The 23403-nt window shown below is 40.8% G+C and overlaps 1 protein-coding gene and 1 non-coding gene across 5 annotated transcripts in view; one reads left to right on the top strand and one right to left on the bottom strand.

Annotated features, from left to right (window-relative positions):
• Window positions 1–3597: 3597 nt before the first annotated feature.
• The window catches only part of HDAC8 (histone deacetylase 8), a 252719-nt gene continuing 232913 nt past the window's right edge, over window positions 3598–23403 (top strand). For 2 of the 4 annotated variants that reach the window (XM_043895398.1, XM_043895396.1), the window contains exons 1-4: window positions 3600–4031; window positions 4861–4913; window positions 7835–7965; window positions 14071–14212. In XM_043895398.1, coding sequence (XP_043751333.1) covers window positions 3921–4031; window positions 4861–4913; window positions 7835–7965; window positions 14071–14212 — 437 coding nt within the window. In that variant the 5' untranslated portion in view covers window positions 3600–3920. Of the gene's footprint in view, window positions 4032–4860; window positions 4914–7834; window positions 7966–14070; window positions 14213–23403 lie in introns of all 4 variants that reach the window. The other 2 variants (XM_043895399.1, XM_043895395.1) reach the window with 2 other exon arrangements.
• LOC122691017 lies at window positions 6743–6849 on the bottom strand. Its single transcript, XR_006340267.1, has one exon. It is a non-coding gene; the product is annotated as a U6 spliceosomal RNA (small nuclear RNA).

The raw sequence follows: 23403 nt of genomic DNA on the forward strand, positions 1-23403 counted from the left end.
ACTGTGGAGCCAAGAAGATTCAATCTATTTCCTCTGACTTCAAATCCTCCGACTGCAAATCTGGTGCTTTAGGAAAGGTTTTCTTCTTGAGTTAAGGATCATAGAAGTATTAGGCATGTGGAAAGTTGAGGTTGGTACCTGTGGCATGATTTGTGCTCTATCCTAATCATGAATAAGGGTGCAACCTCCCTGTGGGATTTGCGGCAGGAATATGCTACCAGTTTCAGATCCCCAAGCAACAATTTATCCTTTTCCATTTTGCAACATTGTATGCCAAACAAGGATACTGTTTCCAGTTTAGAAGCAATGCTCCCCCTTGTTGAAGTGTTCAGCTACCTATTGCCAGAACTTTAAGAACACATGGAACAATCCATTTTCACCTCAAATAGAGTCCAGATTTTAGATTCTCACTTAGCCAGTCTGTATTCTGCCATCATCTTTCCACTTCCTACCCATAAAAGCACTAGACAAGTTCTATTTCCTTCTTGTACTGCCAACCTGTCATGACCTCACCTTTTAGTCAACTCCTACAGTCCCATAGACTCCTTTCTCTGTGTAGACATGTGCATTTCTCTCTTACCCTAAAAAAATATACTAGGCTCTGATATCTCCCTGGGTTGAAATACTAATTCCTTCCTTTCACAATCAAAATTCTTCTAAAAGGAAGCTACACTTGACCGCATTGGCTTCACTCATTAACCCCTTGCTATCTGGCTTCCTTCCCTACCTTGTGTATTTTTCATAGAGCACCAGTGAACCCCTAATGGCAAAAAGGGTTGTTTTTTTTTTTTAACCCTTTTGTGATACATGACATTGTTACCACGTCTCCTTGTAACTCTCTCATCCCTTGATTTCTGTAAAACTGTACTAGTTCTCACTCAACTGATCCTTTTTTGTCTCCTTTTTGTCATCTTTCTCTCCTAACTCCCCAAAACAGGCATTTCCCAAATTATTCTCTTCTTCTTAGCTCAAAGATTTTCATCATGGTGTGGGGCAGGTTTCAAAAAGTAACATAATCTGATTTGCATGTTTTATGAAGCTCATCCAGACAAAGAATAGATTGGAAGTCAACAAGAGTGGAAGTCAAAACCAGTTAGATATTGCAGGAAGTCCAAGTGAGAGATGACAATGCCAGGACTGGGATGGTAGCAGTGCAGAGGAGAGAAGTGGATATATTTAGGATGTGTCTTGAAGGTAAAGCCAATGGATATTGATAGACTGGATTTAGGAGTCAGAGAAAAGGAGGGAATACAAATAACTCCCAGGTTTCTGGCTTAGGCAACTAGATAGATGTTGGTATCTTTACTGAGCTATGAAAGATGAGGAAGGGGTGGCAAAGACTTGGATAGGAAAATCGGGAGTGTGGTTTGAAAATGTTAACTTAGATATGACATTTAGACATCTATAGATGATATGACAATTAGATACTGGAGAAAGCCATGTTCCCTTGGCTATCTCAGCCACTATTATGACTTTAGCTATCGCTTATGTATGAGGGAAAATAAAATGGGTTAAGCACCTGCCCTCCCGAGTTCTTCCTCCTAATTTCCCTGTTCCTTATATTGATACTACTGACATTCTCTTCATACAGACTTTTAAGAATTTTCAGTGACTCTCCTCCATCGCCTTCTCACACCAATATCCACATAATAGTAGTAAGGAAGTCCTGTTGAACCTACCCTATGCACTATTTCTTTCTGTCTGTTTCCATTAACCCTTCCCAAGTTTAAATTATCATTACTTAGGAATTCCCTGGCAGTCCAGTGGTTAGGACTCCACCCTTCCACTGCAGGGGGCACAGGTTTCAGCCCTGGTCAGGAAAGAAAGCCCACATGTCACATGGTACAGCCAAACAAACAAAAAGCAAAACAAAACATAAATCATTGTTACTTGTTATCTGAACCATTGCAGCACTCCCACTGCCTATAGGATATCTAATGAATATCTAATATTCCCTACATACTACTGCTATAGCAATCTTTCATTTTAAGTTTTCTGTTTAAATGTCTCTCTATTTCCCACAGGGTGAAGTTTATTTTCTTTAGCCTGGTATTCAAAACACTTCATGAGCCAGCCCCTTCAGCTAAACTAACCTAGAAATGTTTTCCTTTTTGTTTTTGCATATGCTGTTGATTCTAGTCAGCCTGCCCCTCCCCTGGCTCTCTTCTTCACCAAGTAAAATCCCATCTATTTGCTAGGACCCTCTCAGATGCCATTGAGTAAGAACCCTAGTTTGCCATTTACTAAGCACCAGTTTTTGAGTACTTAATGCTTATTAATTAAATAACCTAAGCAATCCTACATTCATTATCTGACTCTGCACTGCTTATGGTTTCTTGTGTATCTGTCTCATCTCTACAAAAATGCAAATCCCTGAGACAAGAGATCAGATTATAATTCATCCTGAGGGTTGAATCCTCAGCTATACTGTACACTTAGTTGATGTCAGATAAAGTTTGATGAATGATAGAATGATTGCAGAACTTTGAAGTAGTTTCTATGGGAAGATACAAAAGAAGCATAAGAGCTTACATTCTAGCTAAAGAATACATAGCAGGAGAAAAAAATCCAGATTTCCTGCTTTTCTGCTTGAAAGTGTGTGACTTTGAATAGTTACTTGGAAGTGTATAAATTTTAAGTTATTTTCTCTCTCTAAACTACATTTGTAAAATGGGTGTATTACAGCCTCTTTTATAGGACTGTTGCAAGAATGAAATGAGATAATATATCCAAGTGCATATCACAATACTTGATAAATGTTTAATATCCTTAAAGAAAGTAAGGATATTGGATTGTCTGAGAGGTGTTAGTAAAGTCAGTTCATGTTGATATGAGAGTTGGGGACTTGGACATTGGCTAGTTTCCATCAGATAATAGGAACCTCCAGGAACCTGGAAATACTGGTGGTAATTCTAAAACTGCTTCAGCATAAAATAGTTTTTATGAACCCTCACATTAAACATAAAATATTTCCCTAACCCTTGTATAGCTGCAAAGACAAAAGGAAGAAAGGAAGAGGAGCTACAGTTTCCAACATCATCGAGAGTATCTTACTCCACATCAGTTTTCAAAGAGTGATTTGACGTTATTGCTTGATTGGAATCTACCAAGCAATTTACAGAATACCAGGCAGCCTCTTGAGAAAGTAGTACCAGCTTTGCCAGAGTAAATTATTGGGATTGTTAACTTTTACATGGACACGGACAGATAATAATGAAAAGCAGTAAACCAAGTTCGCACAGAATTTTCTGTGTAAATTTTTTAAACCGTTGGTACCATTAATTAATCCCGCAACAAAAAAAGTCCGTCTGAGGCAGTTGGGTGGTCCTGGGCTCTCAGTGGCCACATTGTGTCCGTCTTTAGATATTAATGTCGGTGTATTCGCAGATTGAGGCAATTCATAAAGCGTTGAGACTGTTTTGAGGTTTTCTTTCTTTTTCGGTTTTTTTTTTTTTTTTTTTTTAAGTGCTAAATCTCAAATTCGCGGCTATTTTACTAATTAACCCCCGCTCTTCCGCTACTCAAATCCCTCGAAACTACATCTCCCATCATGCTCGGAAGCTGGTTTGACCTCATCTCAAATGGCCCCGTAGGGCAACAAGGATGGTTAATTTTGACTGTGCTAAATTGTACCATAAAATATCGGCCCTAGTTGGCAGCTATTTGGACTTTTATTTCTCCCGACCTCCCGTTTTTGAACTGTAGTCACTAAATGAAGGGGTTGTGGCCTGAGGAGGCCCATGCATTCCTCCAATTGGATGGGGAGCGAGACCAGTGCCACTGGCGATCTCGAGACTAGGAGGGAATGTTGACCAAGGAGCACCGTTGCGGCCGATCGGTTGGAGCAGGAACCCGAGCCCAAGCTGAGTCCGAAAAAAGCCGGATCCGGACGGTGGCTCCGAAACGGCTGTAAGTGGAAGATGGAGGAGTCGGAGGAACCGGCGGACGGTGGGCAGTCGCTGCCCCCAGTTTATATTTACAGTCCCGAGTATGTTAGCATGTGCGACTCCCTGGCCAAAGTCCCCAAACGGGTAAGAAAGATTGGGGTGATCGCCGTAAGTTTTGGGGGTGGGGTAAGGGGCCGTTGGACGAGAGGGCATTAGGAAGCGAAGAGGACACAGGGCTGGGGAAAATCAGCAGAAATTTGAACAGCTGTACCAGGTGATGGAGGAAGTGTTCCTTTAGAGAGTTTCCTAAGAACGCAGCTGGGCGTCCAATGGACAGGTGGGGGTGGGATGGAGGTGCGGGGGAGGGGATCGCACGGAGGGGATGGGGTCTCTACTGTCAGGGATCCCCAAAGTGGATAAGAAGCTAAGGGAGAAGTGTTCCATCACCTCCATAAGGCCCGATAGCTTTCGCCTTAGTGATTTGAGTTTTGGGGGTGAGGGAACAGTGAACGTGAGGGCATTAGGAAGCGAAGAGGACACAGGGCTAGGGGAAATCTTCAACAGAAATTTGAACAGTTGTACCAGGTGATGGAGGAAGTGTTCCCTTTAAGAGTTTCCGGAGAGCGCAGCTGGGCGTCCAACGGACAGGTGGGGGTGGGATGGAGGTGCGGGGGAGGGGATCGCACGGAGGAGATGGTGTCTCTACTGCCAGGGATCCCCAAAGGGGAGAAGAAGCGGAGGGAGAAAAGTGTTCCATCACCTCCGTAAGACCTGGTAGCTTTCGCCTTAGTGATTTAAATACAATGTATCTGTATTATCTAAAGTGCTTTGTAAACTGTTAAATAAAAAGAAGGGAGGGGAGTTAAAAGTTAGTTTCTTTGTTTGGGATGATTAAGTCGATGGGATTTCTCTGAATTAAAACATGTAAGAGACCATTTCTGTCTTTATCCCCTTTTTTTGCTGATGTTTTTAGGCCAGTATGGTACATTCCTTGATTGAAGCATATGCACTGCATAAGCAAATGAGGTAAGTTGTGTTTTGAACAGGACCCTGAACCCATGTGTTCATAGCCTTAATGTCCTGCTTCACCGGTGGGGCTAATTAGTGAGAGAATGGTACTTTTTAAAAAAGTTTTCTCTTTTTTGTGTGTGTGATACACAGTGTTGGTAATCGGCCTGTAGCCTAATAAAAGCTCTTGAAGAATTAAGAAAACTCAAAAAAAGTGCTTGAAGCAGTTAAGAAATAGGTCTTTATTCCTGGGAGGGAAATATCCTAGGGATAGGTATTTTGTGGAGGTTTGGGGGTTAGAACATATAGGTACTAAAACCTATCTGATAAAAAATACCTTCAGCTGGGAGATGGTCTGGTTTGCTTGCTTTTTTTTCCCCCAAGCCAGATCTGAGAGTATGGATGCAATTTAAGACTTTTAGGCACACCATTACCACCACCAAACTTAAATGATGAGCCTAGAGACAGTCAAAACCAAAGGAAATTCCTGGAATGAAGGCCAGAATTCAGCACAGAGCTAAGTGCTTCTTTAAAAAAAAAAAAAAAAAAACTGAACTTGCTGTTTGTCATTATAAGAGTAAATATAACCCTGACACTTGTAGGGGTATTTCTGACATTCCCTGGCCAATTAGGTGAGCATGTCTATGCTGGCTAGTGTGATAGGCTTCGTTTATCTCCCAAATGGTAGTGTAAATTTTATCCTTATTATTAACAAAATCATTTATTGAGTATCTTCTTTATGAATGTTTTTCAACCATTTTTTAGCCTATATGTTTGGTAAATAGAGAAACTACTTGCCTTTCATGAAACTATTTAGCATTTAAAAATTAATTTAAGACAGGCAAGAAATCAAATAAAAATAAAACTGTCTTTCTTGTTAAGTAGGGAGGCTTTTAGTAAGGATTTGTTAAGAGGAAGAGTGGGGACTTCTCTGGTGGCTCAGATGGTAAAGAATCTGCCTGCAGTGCAATAGAAAAAAAAAAAAGACCCAGGTTTAATCCCTGGGTTGGGAAGTTCCCCTGGAGAAGGAAATGGCAAGCCACTCCAGTACTCTTGCCTGGAGAATACCAAGGACAGGGGAGCCTGGTGGGCTACAGTCCACGGGGTCACAAAGAGTCGGACATGACTGAGTGACTACCACACACAAGAGGAAGAATATTAGAAGAGGGAACAATTAGGGCTGGGAAACATGGTACAAGAAACCATAAAATTTTATTTTATTAAACAGACTTGTCACCTCTAAGGGTGTGGATATGTATTCTTGAAGAAGAAGCAAGACTCCTTGGATCTTGGCTATATGTATTTAATTTTTAAGGCTGAGACTGCTTGATAATGGTAGTAGCCTACATAACCATATTAATTCATAAAAGACTCATGGGCATGTTTCCTTTCAGCAACAAAAAAACCCACCACTGCCTCCCTGTGACCTAGGTCATGCATTTTCAACTTGAATGTGCATAGGAATCACCTTGTTAAAATACATATTATTTTTTAAATTCTATTTTATTGAAGTATAGTTGATTTACAACATTGTTTAGTTTCTGATGTACAGCAAAGTGATTCAGATATATATATATATATGCTGTGCTTAGTTGCTCAGTCATGTCTGGCTCTTTATGACCCCATGGACAGTAGCCCACCAGGCTCCTCTGTCCATGAGGATTCTCCAGGCAAGAACACTGGAGTGGGTTGCCATTTCCTCCTCCAGGGGATTTTTCCCAACCTAGGGATCAAACCCTCATTTTCCGTAACTCCTGCATTGGCAGACAGATTCTTTACCACTCACTGAGCCACCTGGGAAGAATATGTATAACACTTTGCATCTGCGAATCCAAAACTTCCAATCCAAAAATATAGAATGCTTCAGAAATTTGAGTGTCATCATTGTGCAGGGACAATGCTAATCTTCTCTGTGTCTTTCAAATTTTAGTATATGTGCTGCTGAAGCAAGCACTGAAGTACAAATTCTGATTCAATAAGTCTGATGGGAGGCTGAAATTCTGCTTTTCTAACAAGCTCCCAGATGCTGCTGCTGCTGGTCCATAGACCACTCTTTGAGTGGCAAAGCCTAGAGAGCAGTAGTGGCAGTGGGAGAGTCAGGAAGAGGATATAGGGACTAGGCAGCTAGAAGTTAGAGGTGGCTAAGTCCTTTTTGTTAGGTTAGTACCCTGTATTCTCTCCATTACTCCTATTTTTCACTTCTTGTGAACAATTGGTTGAGAGCTTCTGAGTGAAGTCTAGTCAGCCTATTTTCTCCTTCCTCTCAGAGGCAGATATGAGTGACCAGATACAGAAATTTCTACATTTTTGGTTGCCTATTTTTTATCCTTTACTATTAATAATGAGAGTTATCCACAAAGCATTTTCATGTATTATGTTATCATTTAATCTTCACATAAGTTCCTTAAGATACCCCCACTTTACAGATGAAGAAACTGAACAACAGAATGGCCATCTTACCTGAGGTTATGGAGCTGGTAATCATGATGGGAACCCAGTTCTCTGACTCCAAATTCAAAATTCATGACAATTCAGCTGTCTACTAAAGTAAAATTTTAGTTGAAAGAATTGTATTTGCCCAATTAGGAAAACTGATTCAAATGAAAATATTTCTTCCTACTGGTTTGACATGAAAGTTGTAACTCACAAAGCAAAGTTTGTGTGATACCTGATTATTTAATTTTAATATAATTACTTTTTTTAACTACCTTTATTTTTTATTTTTTTTAACTACATTTAAACTTAAGGGACATATCTATCCTGTCACCCCTATTTAATGCAGTGGATGTGAGAAAATGAAGACTGTAGTCCAGTGGAGGAAAATGTTTATTGCTTCAGCCCCCTGGAACTAGAAGCTGGAAGTTTTGGCTCCTGCTTCCAGGTTTTGGCATAATCTGGATCTGACTCACTCACCTCTCTTTGTTCTCTGTTATTATTAGGATAGTTAAGCCCAAAGTGGCCTCCATGGAGGAGATGGCCACCTTCCATACTGATGCCTATCTGCAGCATCTCCAGAAGGTCAGCCAAGATGGAGATGATGATCATCCAGACTCCATAGAATATGGACTAGGTAAAGTCATTACCAGGCAATGATGGGAGATGGACAACCTCCATCCATAGATCATAACTACTTCATCTTTTATAACTTGCAAAGTGAAAGTCGTTCAGTCGTGTCCAACTCTTTGCAACCCCATGGACTATACAGTCCATGGAATTCTCCAGGCCAGAATACTGGAGTGGGTTTCCATTCCTTTCTCCAGGGGATCTTCCCAACCCAGGAATCAAACCGGGGTCTCCCGCATTGCAGGCAGATTTTTTACCAACTGAGCTACCAGGGAAGCCCTTATAACTTGCATGATGGTCTTTAAAACTTTCAAATTAATAACTAATGTGTTAACCACAATATCAATCTCTTAGTTTAACTACACTCCCATATGAATTGAGCAAAATTAATGACGGATCAAATAGAGAAAAACCTTTCAGTTGCTTAGGCCCCAATAGCAGTGCCTAGACTGGGTCAGTCTATATGTACACTGATTTAACTGTCCTGTGACCTTGTATTTTAACTTCAATGTAGATTTATATTCTGGATAAGTTTGATACCTTATTTCTCATTAAACAGCTGCATTTTTAAAGAACCATAAGTGGCCAATAGGGTAGTCTAGAGAAACAGTATGATTTAGTAGAAAAACACTGGACTGCAGGTATGTGTGCAAGGTGGAGGTGGGAGCTTAAGACACCAGAGGGTCCCATACCTGGCTCTGTCATCACTGATATGACATATCACCTCTCAGTCCTCAGTTTCCTCATCTATAAGATGTGACTAGTTAATCTTGAGAGTTTAGCCTTTCTAGCTCTAACACATTGAAGACATTTATTTCTCATTTGGAGCTGATGTTACCACAGTAGCTTTTTGGTAGGATATGTTGTTGTTGTACCTCAACCTAGTCTTTCTAATAGGTTGCCGGACCCAATTCCAATGTGTGGAGGAAAGAATTTGCCTCCACACCACCAAACAATGCTCAGGACACCAGCTTGGTGTCCTCCAATTCAACTCAGTTGTGACACTATCTACCTGGAGATAGCATCAGATTCCACAGGTGAAGTGCTCAGTCCCACAAGACTTCAGTTCAGTTAAGTTCAGTCGCTCAGTCATGTCCGACTCTTTGCGACCCCATGAATCGCAGCACGCCAGGCCCCCCTGTCCATCACCAACTCCCGGAGTTTACTCAAGCTCATGCCCATCGAGTTGGTGATGCCATCCAGCCATTTCATCCTCCGTCATCTGCTTCTCCTCCTGCCCCCAATCCCTCCCAGCATCAGGGTCTTTTCCAAAGAGTCAACTCTTCGCATGAGGTGGCCAAAGTACTGGAGTTTCAGCTTCCAGCATCAGACCTTCCAATGAATACCCAGGACTGATCTCCTTCAGGATGGACTGGTTGGATCTCCTTGCAGTCCAAGGGACTCTCAAGAGTCTTCTCCAAATCCACAGTTCAAAACTATCAATTTTACAGCGCTCAGCTTTCTTCACAGTCCAACTCTCACATCCATACATGACCACTGGAAAAACCATAGCCTTGACCAGACGGACCTTTGTTGGCAAAGTACTGTCTCTGCTTTTTAATATGCTATCTAGGCTGGTCATAACTTTCCTTCCAAGGAGTAAGCATCTTTTAATTTCATGGCTGCAATCACAATCTGCAGTGATTTTGGAGCCCAGAAAAATAAAGTCTGACACTGTTTCCACTGTCTCCCCATCTATTTCCCATGAGGTGATGGGACCAGATGCCATGATCTTAGTTTTCTCAATGTTAAGCTTTAAGCCAGCTTTTTCACTCTCCTCTTTCACTTTCATCAAGAGGCTTTTTAGTTCCTCTTCACTTTCTGCCATAAGGGTGGTGTCATCTGCATATCTGAGGTTATTGATATTTCTCCCAGCAATCTTGATTCCAGCTTGTGCTTTTTCCAGCCCAGCGTTTCTCATGATGTACTCTGCATATAAGTTAAATAAGCAGGGTGACAATATACAGCCTTGACGTACTCCTTTTCCTATTTGGAACCAGTCTGTTGTCCCATGTCCAGTTCTAACTATTGGTTCCTGACCTGCATATAGGTTCCTCAAGAGGCAGGTCTGGTGGTCTGGTATTCCCATCTCTTTCAAAATTTTCCACAGTTTATTGTGATCCACACAGTCGAACGCTTTGGCGTAGTCAATAAAGCAGAAATGTTTTTCTGGAACTCTGTTGCTTTTTCGATGATCCAGCGGATATTGGCAATTTGATCTCTGGTTCCTCTGCCTTTTCTAAAACCAGCTTGAACATCTAGAAGTTCTCGGTTCACGTATTGCTGAAGCCTGGGTTGGAGCATTTTGAGCACTACTTTATTAGCATGTGAGATGAGTGCAATTGTGCGGTAGTTTGAGCATTCTTTGGCATTGCCTTTCTTAGGGATTGGAATGAAAACTGACCTTTTCCAGTCCTTTGGCCACTGCTGAGTTTTCCAAATTTGCTGGCATATTGAGTGCAGCACTTTCACACCATCATCTTTCAGGATTTGAAATAGCTCAACTGGAATTCCATCACATCCACTAGCTTTGTTCGTAGTGATGCTTTCTAAGGCCCACTTGACTTCACATTCCAGGATGTCTGGCTCTAGGTCAGTGATCACACCATTGTGATTATCTGGCTCGTGAAGATCTTTTTTGTACAGTTCTTCTGTGTATTCTTGCCACCTGTTCTTAATATCTTCTGCTTCTGTTAGGTCCATACCATTTCTGTCCTTTATCGAACCCATCTTTGCCTGAGATGTTCCCTTGATATCTCTAATTTTCTTAAGAGATCTCTAGTCTTTCCCATTCTGTTGTTTTCCTCTATTTCTTTGCATTGATCACTGAGGAAGCCTTTCTTATCTCTCCTGCCTATTCTTTGGAACTGTGCATTCAAATGGGAATATCTTTCCTTTTCTCCTTTGCTTTTTGCTTCTCTTCTTTTCACAGCTATTTATAATACCTCCTCAGACAACCATTTTGCCTTTTTGCATTTCTTTTCCTTGGGGATGGTTTTGATCCCTGTCTCCTGTACAATGTCACAAACCTCCGTCCATGGTTCATCAGGCTCTCTGTCTATCAGATCTAGTCCCTTAATTCTATTTCTCACTTCCACTGTATAGTCATAAGGGATTTGATTTAGGTCATACCTGAATGGTCTAGTGGGTTTCCCTACTTTCTTCAATTTAAGTCTGAATTTGGCAATAAGGAGTTCATGATCTGAGCCATAGTCAGCTCCCGGTCTTGTTTTTGCTGACTGTATAGAGCTTCTCCATCTTTCCTGCAAAGAATATAATCAATCTGATTTCAGTGTTGACCATCTGGTGATGTCCATGTGTAGTCTTCTCTTGTGTTGTTGGAAGAGGGTGTTTGCTATGACCAGTGCGTTCTCTTGGCAGAACTCTATTAGCCTTTGCCCTGCTTGATTCTGTACTCCAAGGCCCAATTTGCCTGTTACTCCAGGTATCTCTTGACTTCCTACTTTTGCCTTCCAGTCCCCTATAATGAAAAGGACATCTTTTTTGGGTGTTAGTTCTAAAAGGTCTTGTAGGTCTTCATAGAACCATTCAACTTCAGCTTCTTCAGCGTTACTGGTTGGGGCATAGGCTTGGATTACCGTGATATTGAATGGTTTGCCTTGGAAACAAACAGAGATCATTCTGTCGTTTTTGAGATTGCACCCAAGTACTGCATTTCAGACTCTCTTGTTGACCATGATGGCTACTCCATTTCTTCTAAGGGATTCCTGCCCACAGTAGTAGATATAATGGTCATCTGAGTTAAATTCACCCATTCCAGACCATTTTAGTTCTCTGATTCCTAGAATGTCGACATTCACTCTTGCCATCTCCTGTTTGACCACTTCCAACCTTGATTCGTGGACCTAACATTCCAGGTTCCTATGCAATATTGCTCTTTACAGCATCAGACCTTGCTTCTATCACCAGTCCCATCCACAACTGGGTGTTGTTTTTGCTTTGGCTCCATCCCTTCATTCTTTCTGGAGTTATTTCTCCACTGATCTCCAGTAGCATATTGGGCACCTACCGACCTGGGGAGTTCCTCTTTCAGTATCCTATCATTTTGCCTTCTCATACTGTTCATGGGGTTCTCAAGGCAAGAACACTAAAGTGGTTTGCCATTCCCTTCTCCAGTGGACCACATTCTGTCAGACCTGTCCACCATGACCCAACCGTCTTGGGTGGCCCCACATGGCATGGCTTAGTTTCATTGAGTTAGACACGACTGTGGTCCTGTGATCAGATTGGCTAGTTTTCTGTGATTATGGTTTTAGTGTTTCTGCCCTCTGATGCCCTCTCGCAACACCTACTGTCTTACTTGGGTTTCTCTTACCTTGGAAGTGGGGTATCTCTTCACGGCTGCTCCAACAAAGCACAGCTGCTGCTCCTTACCTTGGACGAGGGGTATCTTCTCACGGGCTGCCTCTCCTGACCTTGAACGTGGAGTAGCTCCTCTCAGCCCTCCTGCGCCCCATAGCAGCCGCTCCTTAGAGGTGGGGTCGCTCCTCTCAGCCACCACCCCTGCTCTTGGGCGTGTGGTAGCTCTTCTCAGCTGCCTCCCCTGCCCTCGGATGTGGGGAAGCTCCTCTCGGCCACTGCCCCTGACCTTGGTCATGGGGAAGCTCCTCTCGGCTGCCGCTTCTGGCTGCGATGGACCATGTGGAAGTGCACCGGCTGCGACGGACCGTGCAGAAGCGTGGCCGTGAAGAGCTACCCCTTGCCCAAGGTCAGGGGTAGCGACCGAGAGCACCCACAAGACTTCACTCCACAGCAGATACCAATTGCAAACCCAAGCTGCTACCTGTGCTCTGAGTGAGAGGCTGCAAATTGGAGGTTCTAACAACCTCACCAACCCAAGATGCCAAGCATAAGGCCAAGTAATTAACTCTACTTCTAACCAACTGTAAATCAGAAATTCCCATGACCTCCCCCCCTTGGGTTTAATTAATTTTCTAGAGCAGCTCACAGAACCTAGGAAACTCATATAGTCACTAGATTACTAGTTAATGAAAAAAGGATATAACTCAGGAACAGCCAGATGGAAGAGACACAGAAAGTCAAGGTATGGGAAAGGGGCACAGAGTTTCCATGCCCTTTCCAAGCATGCCACTCTTCCCAAATCTCTATGTGTTCACCAACCCAGAAACCCTCTCTCCAAACCCTCTTCTTTGGGGTTTTTATGGAGGCTTCATTACATTGGCATGATTGATTAAAGTCATTGGCCAATTAATTGTTGATTGAACTTGTTGACCTAAACAAATAGGCTGCCAGATATTTCTCCATCAAACATGGGTTTCTTTGGGATCAGCAGAGAATTGCAATTTGGGGTCTGCAACCATAGCAAGCCATGTGCAATTTCTTGCATGGCTAGGGAAGAACACGCTTATAGAGAAGGAAAGGAAGCTGGGAGGGCTATAGTAACAAAAAAAAAAAATTAAAGAGAGTCCCTGGCTTTTCATTGACTTGAATCCTTGCCAGGAAAGAAGTCTTTCTTGTTAAACTTGGTTATTGTGTCAGAGTGTGAGAGCTCCCCCTTCTGGTCTCCTGACTGTTTAATTGAAGTTTCTGTTTATTAATTTCTTACAAACTCAATCTCCAGTTTCTCTTCCCTCACAGGAGATCAGGAGGTAGAACTGATAGTTCCAACCCTCGTATGCCTGGTTCTGCTGGCAACCAACTCCCATCCTTAGTTGTGGTCCACAAGTCACCTCGTTAATATAACCAAGATACATCTCTGACTCATCATTTAGGAATTCCAAGAATTTTAGGAGTTCTGTGCCAGAAACTGGGAATAAGACCAATTATGCAGTTGACCCTTAAACCACCATGGATTAGGGGTAACCACCCTCTGCACAGTTGAAAATCTTAGTATAACTTATAGTTGGCCCTCCATATCTGCTGTTCTGCATCCAGGGATTCAACCTACCAGTGATGGTGTAGTACTGTAGTATTTTCTATTGAAAAAACAAATCCACCTATAAGTGGGCCTGCATTGTTCAACCCCATGTTGTTCAAGGGTTAACTGTATATTCCTTATTATAGATCATAATATCACACCCCTCTTTTTCCAGTTTATCTTTTAATGAGCTCTTCTGATGTTTGCCTGAAGGTTATGACTGCCCAGCCACTGAAGGAATATTCGACTATGCAGCAGCTGTAGGAGGGGCTACAATCACAGCTGCCCAGTGCCTAATTGATGGAATGTGCAAAGTAGCAATCAACTGGTCTGGAGGGTGGCATCATGCAAAGAAGTAAGATAATGACCTTTCTGCTTTCTACCTCTTTCCTTGAATCAGCTTTTCATTTATGTAAACTCTTATGTTTATTGTATTGGCATTTATTGAGAGATGTGTGTGTGTGTGTGTGTGGCACTTAGCTAAGGTATTCTGAAGAGATACAAGTAAAATAAAAAGATGACATAATATAGTGGAAGGTGTACTATTGAAAGTCAGGATACCTGGCCTTTATGCCTAGTTTCTCTACAAACTTGGCTGACTGACTTGGATAGATTAGTCTCTTTCAGTCTTAGTGTCTTCATCAGGAAAATGGGAAGAACAAAGGATATAAATCTATTTATCTAGACAATCCCTAAATTCCTTCTAAGCTTTCTAGAAATGGCCCTATCTCCAAGGAACTCTAAAAACATTAATAAAACTAGAATAATTAGGGAGCAACATCAATTTTGGTACCAGTTGAATATGTGTATGAGCTGTATTCAGTAATAAGGAGCAATTAATCGTGGAAGTCTTGGAAGAGGTGAATTATAGAGCTAGTTCTAGAAAGGAACAGCAAGCAGATTTTTGAATAGGTTAAGAGTGGACGAGAATAGATTTAAAACAAATGGCTGAAGAATCAAAAAGGAGATTTATGCTGCTATCTCTAAGCAAAGTGGCAGCTGGAACTAGGTTTTTTTCTAAGGAGAAAGGGCTTATGAAACAACTATTGGGTGCTACTTGGAGTTACAGGAAAGGTCCTTTTGGAATTTAACATTTCAAACAGTTGTACTCTGTGTCTAACAAGGACTTCTGAGTATTATTTAGCATTTGGCATGTCACTTAAGGTGTCTGTAGTACATGTTGGAGGAGAAGGATTTTATTTATTTTTATTGAAGTGTAGTTAATTTACAATGTTGTGTTAATTTCAAGTGTACAGCAAAGTGATTCAGTTACACTTTCCAGATTCTTTTCCATTATAGGTTAATACAAGATACCGAGTATACTTTCCTGTGCTATACAGTAGATCCTTCTTGTTTACCTGTTCTATATATAGTATTGAAAGGTTGTTGCTGAACGATAAGACACCAGGATTCTTGGCCTCTGGAGGAGATGAATTCAATCTGGGGCCAGAGACAAGGCTGGATCGCTCAGAGCTTTTGTGTAATAAAGTTTTATTAAAGTATAAAGGAGATAGAGAAAGCTTCTGACATAGCCATCAGAAGGGGACAGAAAGAGTACCCCCTGCTAGTCTTCAGCCAGATGTTATATAGTCACTAGCAGTCTGTTAATGAAAAGAAAAGGAATGTCTTAAAACTCAGAATGGCACCAGGCCCCTCATCTATAAATTGCATTTTGTGATAATCTTGGCACCAGATGATTCATCCCAGGCCATAAAACAATTGACTTGAATCTTGTAGAAGGGCAGATTACCATACAAATAGTTTCGTTTACATAGATTAGGGGAACAATATCTGAGTATAACATAATGGTTTGTCAAGTAGGTTCTGAGCCATTTGGCCATTGAAGACAGTCTGGGGTAAATGCATAGCGTATTAACATAGCTTAAGACAAACATTTCCATAAGAAAAATGTATTGGTTAACTCAAGGTTTGAGAATAGTTAGCTTCAGGTGAAACCAGGTGTCATGGCAACAGTATTTTAAGAGAAACCTCCTTTTAAATTTGTATAGAGAAGGAAAAAAATATCGCTAGTTTGTTTCCTCCTGCCACTTAAGAGAGATAAAAATATCTGACACTTGCAGCCTATTTCCTCTGTTTGGAGACCCCTGGCCTTCCTGCCTATTACCCTCTCAGTATGTATATCTGTTAATCCCAAACTCCTAATTTACCCCCCTGCGCTGGGCAGGAGAAAGATAAACTGAACTTATCAATGTGCTGTTTGAGTGAAATGAAGCAGCAGTAGTAGTTAACTGCCAATGCATCATTCACATACCAATTGTTCATACCATCTGCCATGACCTTGCTACTCCAGGGCTCTTGAGTCTAGAGACAACACTTTATCTTTCAGAAAAAAACCTTGAGTACAGTTTCAGCATATGCAGGTTAAGGTAATAATATGGAATTCTTTTAATCAAATGAATAGATTTCATGACCAAGGAAATTCTTGAGTAAGTTTACTACTAGAATCCACTACTGAGGCAATGGAGCAAAGAGAAGCAGTGTTTAGTAATCAGTTTTATATGCACTTAAAAACATAGAGAAATAACCTGCTTTTTGTTAGTTTTTGCCCTGTTAAAAGGTTCAAAGTCAAGACAGTGATCTCTAGAAGGAAAAAATGACCCTATCTCCTTCAAGCTATAGATCAAAGGGATAAAACCGAGCACCTCTGAACCGAGGACTTCTATGCCTTCTCATACTTAGCAAGTTGAGGAGAAAAGTAGTGTGGTTTCATGGGAAATGCCCAGTCCTACAAGTCAGATCTAGTTTCTGTGTGTAGCACTGGAGAAGCTTATATATTTAAATTCACTGCTTCAGGCCTGCTGGGGCCTGGATCAGTGTGCAGTGGAACACCCAGGTACCTGCCACTTCTTATCACTGTTTTGCTGCCAAAGGAAGCACACTCTATCTCCAGCCAATTATGGTGGCTTCTGGGCAGCATGTAGGCGTGGGCATACCTATGCACCATTATCTTAACTGTTTCAGACAGCTTTCAACTGATCCTACTTGGAAATGCACATCTGCAGTGAAGAGTCTCTAGGGCTTGCTCCAATTCAGGTCGAAATTCCAGGGGCTTCTTGGCCCCTCTAGAACCTTTCTGCAAATGGATTATAGGCATTTAGTCCACAAACTTACATCTAGCCAGCATTTATCATTTATAACCACAATATTTGTTTTAATCTCCTCATCCCCCAATGCCTGTACATTCATACATGCCATATATTCATTCAACATGCATTGATTAAGCACCTACATAGTGTCAATCATATTTTTATCACCACTAATGAGCAGAGATACAGAAATTAAAGCAAACCACATTTTTCTCCACAAAATTTGAAAAAAAATTCAAAATATCCAAGTGCTGGCAGGATTACAGTGAAATTGGCACACTCTTTTTGAAAACTTTGGAAATAAGAGTGGGGAAGATGTTTGTACCTATTGACCCAGTACTATTATTCTTATCAATCTATTCTAAGGAAATAAACCAATTCTGCCCTCAAGAAGTTTGTCTCTTAGAGGTAAGATAGCAAGTAATCTTATTTGAAAGCTAAAGAAGAGTGATTTTCAAAGAGAATTCTGCAAAAGAAGAGTAATGAGAGACTAATGTTACTAGCTATTAAACATACAAAACAAGAATAATGAAAACACTGGTACCACTGGTATAAGATTAGACAGATGATATTATAGTACACTTCCCAAAGAGACTGTTTCATATAAAATTCAATCTTTTATAAAGGATGTGTTGCAAATGATTGGAAAGAGTTGTTCAGTAAATGATGTTGTGACAGCTTGTAACATTTACACTCTCATCTCCTGTAGTAAACTAAGTGGCAGCTAGATTGAAGAGTTAAATATTAAAAAGCCAAATTAGGGAAAAAAACTAGAATGAATGAATATTTATCAAGCTTCTTAAGGGGAATAGTTTTCTAAGCTTAGGAAGAAATAGAAAAAAAAAATGAAGGAAAAGATCAACATATTTGTATGAAACTTTAAAACCAAAATAACTTTTATGGCCATTTCAAAAATAAAATCTAAACACAGACTAGAAAGGCATCAGTTCAGTTCAGTTCAGTTGCTCAGTCATATCTGACTCTTTTTGACCCCATGAACCGCAGCACACCTGGCCTCCCTGTCCATCACCAACTCCCAGTGTCCACCCAAACCCATGTCCATCAAATTGATGATGCCATCCAACCATCTCATCCTCTGTCGTCCCCTTCTCCTCCTGCCCCCAATCCCTCCCAGCATCAGGGTCTTTTCAAATGAGTCAGCTCTCCGCATCAGGTGACCAAAGTATTGGAGTTTCAGCTTCAACATCAGTCCTGCCAATGAACACCCAGGACTGATCTCCTTTAGGATGCACTGGTTGGATCTCCTTGCAGTCCAAGGGACTCTCAAGAGTCTTCTCCAACACCACAGTTCAAAAGCATCAATTCTTCAGTGTTCAGCTTTCTTTATAGTCCAACTCTCACATCCATACATGACCACTGGAAAAACCATAGCCTTGACTAGATGGACCTTTGTTGGCAAAGTAATGTCTCTGCTTTTTAATATGCTATCTAGGTTGGTCATAACTTTCCTTCCAAGGAGTAAGCATCTTTTAATTTCATGGCTGCAGTCACCATCTACAGTGATTTTGGAGCCCAGAAAAATAAAGTCTGACACTGTTTCCACTCTTTCCCCATCTATTTCCCATGAAGTGATGGGACCAGATGCCATGATCTTAGTTCTCTAAATGTTGAGCTTTAAGCCAACTTTTTCACTCTCTTCTTTCACTTTCATCAAGAGGCTCTTTAGTTCTTCTTCACTTTCTGCCATAAGGGTGGTGTCATCTGCATATCAGGTTATTGATATTTCTCCTGGCAATCTTGATTCCAGCTTGTGCTTCCTCCAGCCCAGCGTTTCTCATGATGTACTCTGCATATAAGTTAAATAAGCAGGGTGACAATATACAATCTTGACCTACTCCTTTTCCTATTTGGAACCAGTCTGTTGTCCCATGTCCAGTTCTAACTGTCGCGTCCTGACCTGCATACAGGTTTCTTAAGAGGCAGACCAGAAAGGCATAGTTGACATAAATATGACAAAATGTGTCAGATTTGCATTTTCTCAGATTTGCATTGATACAGTATGATATATAAGAAGATATATGGGGAAAGAATGTGAATAGACAATTTACAAAGGGGTTTTAAGTATAACTGGAAAATATGGATCAATGTTCATCACTACTAATCAAAGAAATGCAAATAAGTAGGTAGCCTCTTTTTAAGCCTATCTGTAACAGAATTTTTTAAAATGGTACTCAGTTTGGTAGTAATACTGTGATTTTGATCAATCCCTTAAGAAAGCAGTTTGGTAGCCAGCATGCATTAATGCCCTTTTTATCTAGTAATCTACTCTTGAGAATATTTCCTAAGAAAATAATTCAAAATAATGGAAAAAAAGTTATTTACCTAAAGATATTTATCTTTACATGGAATACAGTCCATGGCATTCTCCAGGCCAGAATACTGGAGTGGGTAGTCTTTCCCTTCTCCAGGGGATCTTCCCAACCCAGGGATCGAACCCAGGTCTCCCATATTGCAGGTGGATTCTTTACCAGCTGAGCCACCAGGGAAACCCAAGAATACTTGGGTAGCCTCTCCCTTCTCCAGGGCATCTTCCTGTTATTTATTTGAAAAAATTAGAAATAACGTGAATATCTAGCAATAAATAAATGGTATATCCATTTCATGGAATATTATACTATTATTTTAAATGGTGATTATGAAGACTAAGGGGGCATTTCAGAAAAATACTTATGGGTTAATAAAAAAACAGGTTTTAAAAATGTATGCACACTGCTGTTACAACTGTGTAAAGCACATGCATATTTTAAAAAATAATGGAAATGATAATAGTGGTTATGTTAGGGTGGCAGAATTAAATGAGGCTTTTTTTATATGTTTCTCTAGTTTTCAAATTCTGTATAATGAGATTTTTTTCTAACTTTTGCAGCTAAAATTTTACCAAAATAAAAATAGGCAAAGAATATTGATATTTACAGCAAATACAAAGGGCTAAAATTATTAACTATTCTAATTGATTTTTTTAAAACACTAATATTCAGATAAATGAGCAAAAGACATGAACAGACAATTCACAAAAGAGGAAACGGTAAACAAACATGAAAAAATAATATCACTAATGATTAGAGTAAGAGAAATTGAAGCATTATATATACATGTATTGGAGAAGGAAATGGCAACCCACTCCAGTACTCTTGCCTGGAAAAATCCCATGGACGGAGGAGCCTGGTAGGCTACAGTCCATGAGGTTGCTCAGAGTCGGACACGACTGAGCGACTTCACTTTCACTTTTCACTTTCATGAATTGGAGAAGGAAATGGCAACACACTCCAGTATTCTTACCTGGAGAATCCCAGGGATGGAGGAGCCTGGTGGGCTGCCACCTATGGGGTCACACAGAGTTGGACACGACTGAAGCAACTTAGCAGCAGCAGCAGCAGCAACATATACATGTATGTATTTTACTTCTACCAAATTTGACCTGAAAAGAGAAAGATCTTAACTCATAACATCTATTACTCTTGGTAATCTATTCTAAAGAAATGAGCCAATCCAAACTATGGAAAAGATGTGTATATGAAAATGGTAATTTCTCTTACATATGCTGCTGCTGCTGCTAAGTCACTTAAGTCGTATCCAACTCTGTGCAACCCCATAGACGGCAGTCCACCAGGCTCCCCTGTCCCTGGGATTCTCCAGGCAAGAACACTGGGGTGGGTTGCCATTTCCTTCTCCAATGCATGAAAGTGAAAGTGAAAGTGAAGTCGTGTCCAACTCTTAGCGGCCCCACAGACTGCAGCCTATCAGGCTCCTCCATCCATGGGATTTTCCAGGCAAGAACACTGGAGTGGGTTGCCATTGCCTTCCCCTCTTACTTATAATTAAAAAAAGAGGGGAGGGGGGAAGGAGACCTAAATATTCAATAATGGTGGGTTGGTTAAGGTAATATACTGCAACATGTATACTTGGTGGAATATTGTATAACTAATAAAGCTAGTGGTTAGGATGACTGCATAAGAAGAAAAAATGCGCATCCTATAATGGTGGCTTTGCTTTTAATGGGCAGGTAGTCTCAACATCATACATTCACCATCTGCATATGAAAAAATTTGTAGAAGGTAATACAACAAAATGATACCACTGACTTTGTGAGGATGGTGATACTGTGTGTGTGTGTGTGTGTGTGTGTGTACACACACAGAGATATACATGTACCTTTTCTCTGTTTCATATATTTACCCTAATGTGATTATATTGCTTTTTATAATAAAAACTACTTGAAACAAAGTGGGAAGCTGTTTTAATAGAGGCTAATAGAGGTCCATGTATGCTAGAGTTAGGCACAGGAGTTTGCCTTCCCACTGATGGGGATGGAGAATTCCAAACTGGGAGTAATAAAAGCATGGCATCAGAAAAGTATGGGGCATTTGGAGAACTACAAGTTGTTAAACAGGGTCAGAATGTGAGAGTAAATAAAGCAAAACCAGATTATAAAGGTTTTGTAAACCATGTTGAGGAATTGGACTTTTTTCTGGGCCAGTGGAGATTTACCAAAGAATTTTAGAGGGTAGCAGCATGCTGATTGGGTCTGAGGAAACTGAGACCAGAGGCAGAGGAGGAAGCCATTGCCTTGCTTAACCAACTATTTATTAAGCTCCTGCTGTATGCTAGGTGATAAGGAAACACAGAGGTATACAGGAGGTTCTTATTTGAGGGCAGTTGGTACCAGACAAAAAGCTACTTAGTGGATACATTTAAAAGAGGGACTAAAATTTTAGAGTAAATAGTGGAGGGGGCAAGGTTTGATTAGTATGCTAACCTGACTAACTAAAAACTATTAAAATATTTGTTTTGTTTCATTTAATAAAAATTGAATGCTAAGTAATTCTTATAACAAACCAAGAATGTATTCCAGGATTGATTGTTTTTGTTCAGGACCTCATTTTTCTAACAAAATTGCATGATATTTCAAGATGGTATGTTTCACTTCTGTGAGACTTTTGCAGCATGATCATTAAGAGGGTTGATTTTGCCAAAATATTCAAGGGCTTCATCAGTTTTCCCCCCGAGGGCGTCTCCATAGTCATTTGGTATTTAAATTGCTCTCTTTTGAACCACTTTTAAGATCATTATCCTTATTTATTTTTCTCCTCTTCAGTTGTAAACTAGTCTACCAGATCCTTGCTGTCAGTTTCATGTCAGTTTTCACAATAGCCTGCATTTTTTTTATAAGCTTTGTAATTTCACTTTGTGTTAGATTTGCATGGGATCGCTTGCTGACATATTTGACAATCCATGAGACAAAGATTGGACAGCTAGCTACATGGGGATTGGTGCTAGCGTTTAAAGGAGTAGGTTGAATGGGGACTGACATAAGTGGTCAGTTCACTGGCAAATGCTTTCCTCAAGAAAACTTTTGTAACCCCTTTTTTTTTTTTTTAATCGCTCAGTCATGTCTTTTCGACTTGTGACTTTGTGACTCTTTGTGACCCCATGGGATTTTCTAGGCAAGAGTACTGGAGTGGGTTGCCATTTCCTTCTCCAGGGAATCTTCCTGACCCAGGGATTGAACCCAGGTCTCCCGCATTGATAGACACTTTACCATCTGAGCCACCAGGAAGTCCTAGGAAGCCTCAAAACCTTGGTACTGCTGGGGCTAAGGTGATAAACTCTCAGTAGTGAGAACTCTCTGAATCTCAGTGAAGGGCTAGTGCAGTGTTTTTCATCTGAGGGTTGTTGTTCAGTCACTCAGTCGCGTCCAACTCTTTGCAACTCCACGGACTGAAGCACACCAGGCTTCCCTGTCCTTCACCATCTCCCAGAGCTGCTCAAACTCATGTCCATTGAGTTGGTGATGCCATCCAATCATCTCATCCTATGTCGTACCCTTCTCCTGCCTTTAGTCTTTCCCAGCATCAGGATCTTTTCCAATGAGTCAGCTCTTTGCATCAGGTGGCCAAACTATTGGAGCTTCAGCTTCAGCATCAGTCCTTCCAATGAATATTCATAGTTCATTTCCTTTAGGATTGACCGGTTTGATCTCCTTGCAGTCCAAGGGACACTCAAGAGTCTTCTTCAAAACCACAGTTCAAAAGCATCAATTCTTCAGCACCCAGCCTTCTTTATGGGTCCAATTCTCATATCTATACCTGACTACTGGAAAAACCATAACTTTGACTATATGGACCTTTGTAGGGAAAGTAATGTCTCTGCCTTTTAATACAGTATCTAGGTTTGTCATAGCTTTTTTTCCCAAGGACCAAGGGTAGTAACTTGTAACAGGAATATAATATCAATTTAGTGGGTGGCAACAACCTTTTTTTTTTTAATATATCAAGGTAGATTTCATGAAACTTATTCTAGTATATGTTGTATATATTAATATTTGTGTGTAGTAGGCCACAATATGTCTTCCCTGGTAGCTCAGCTGGTAAAGAATCCACCTGCAATGCAGAGACCCTGCTTTGATTCCTGGGTTGGG

Source organism: Cervus elaphus, chromosome X (assembly GCF_910594005.1).
Source record: "Cervus elaphus chromosome X, mCerEla1.1, whole genome shotgun sequence".
NCBI lineage: Eukaryota > Metazoa > Chordata > Mammalia > Artiodactyla > Cervidae > Cervus > Cervus elaphus.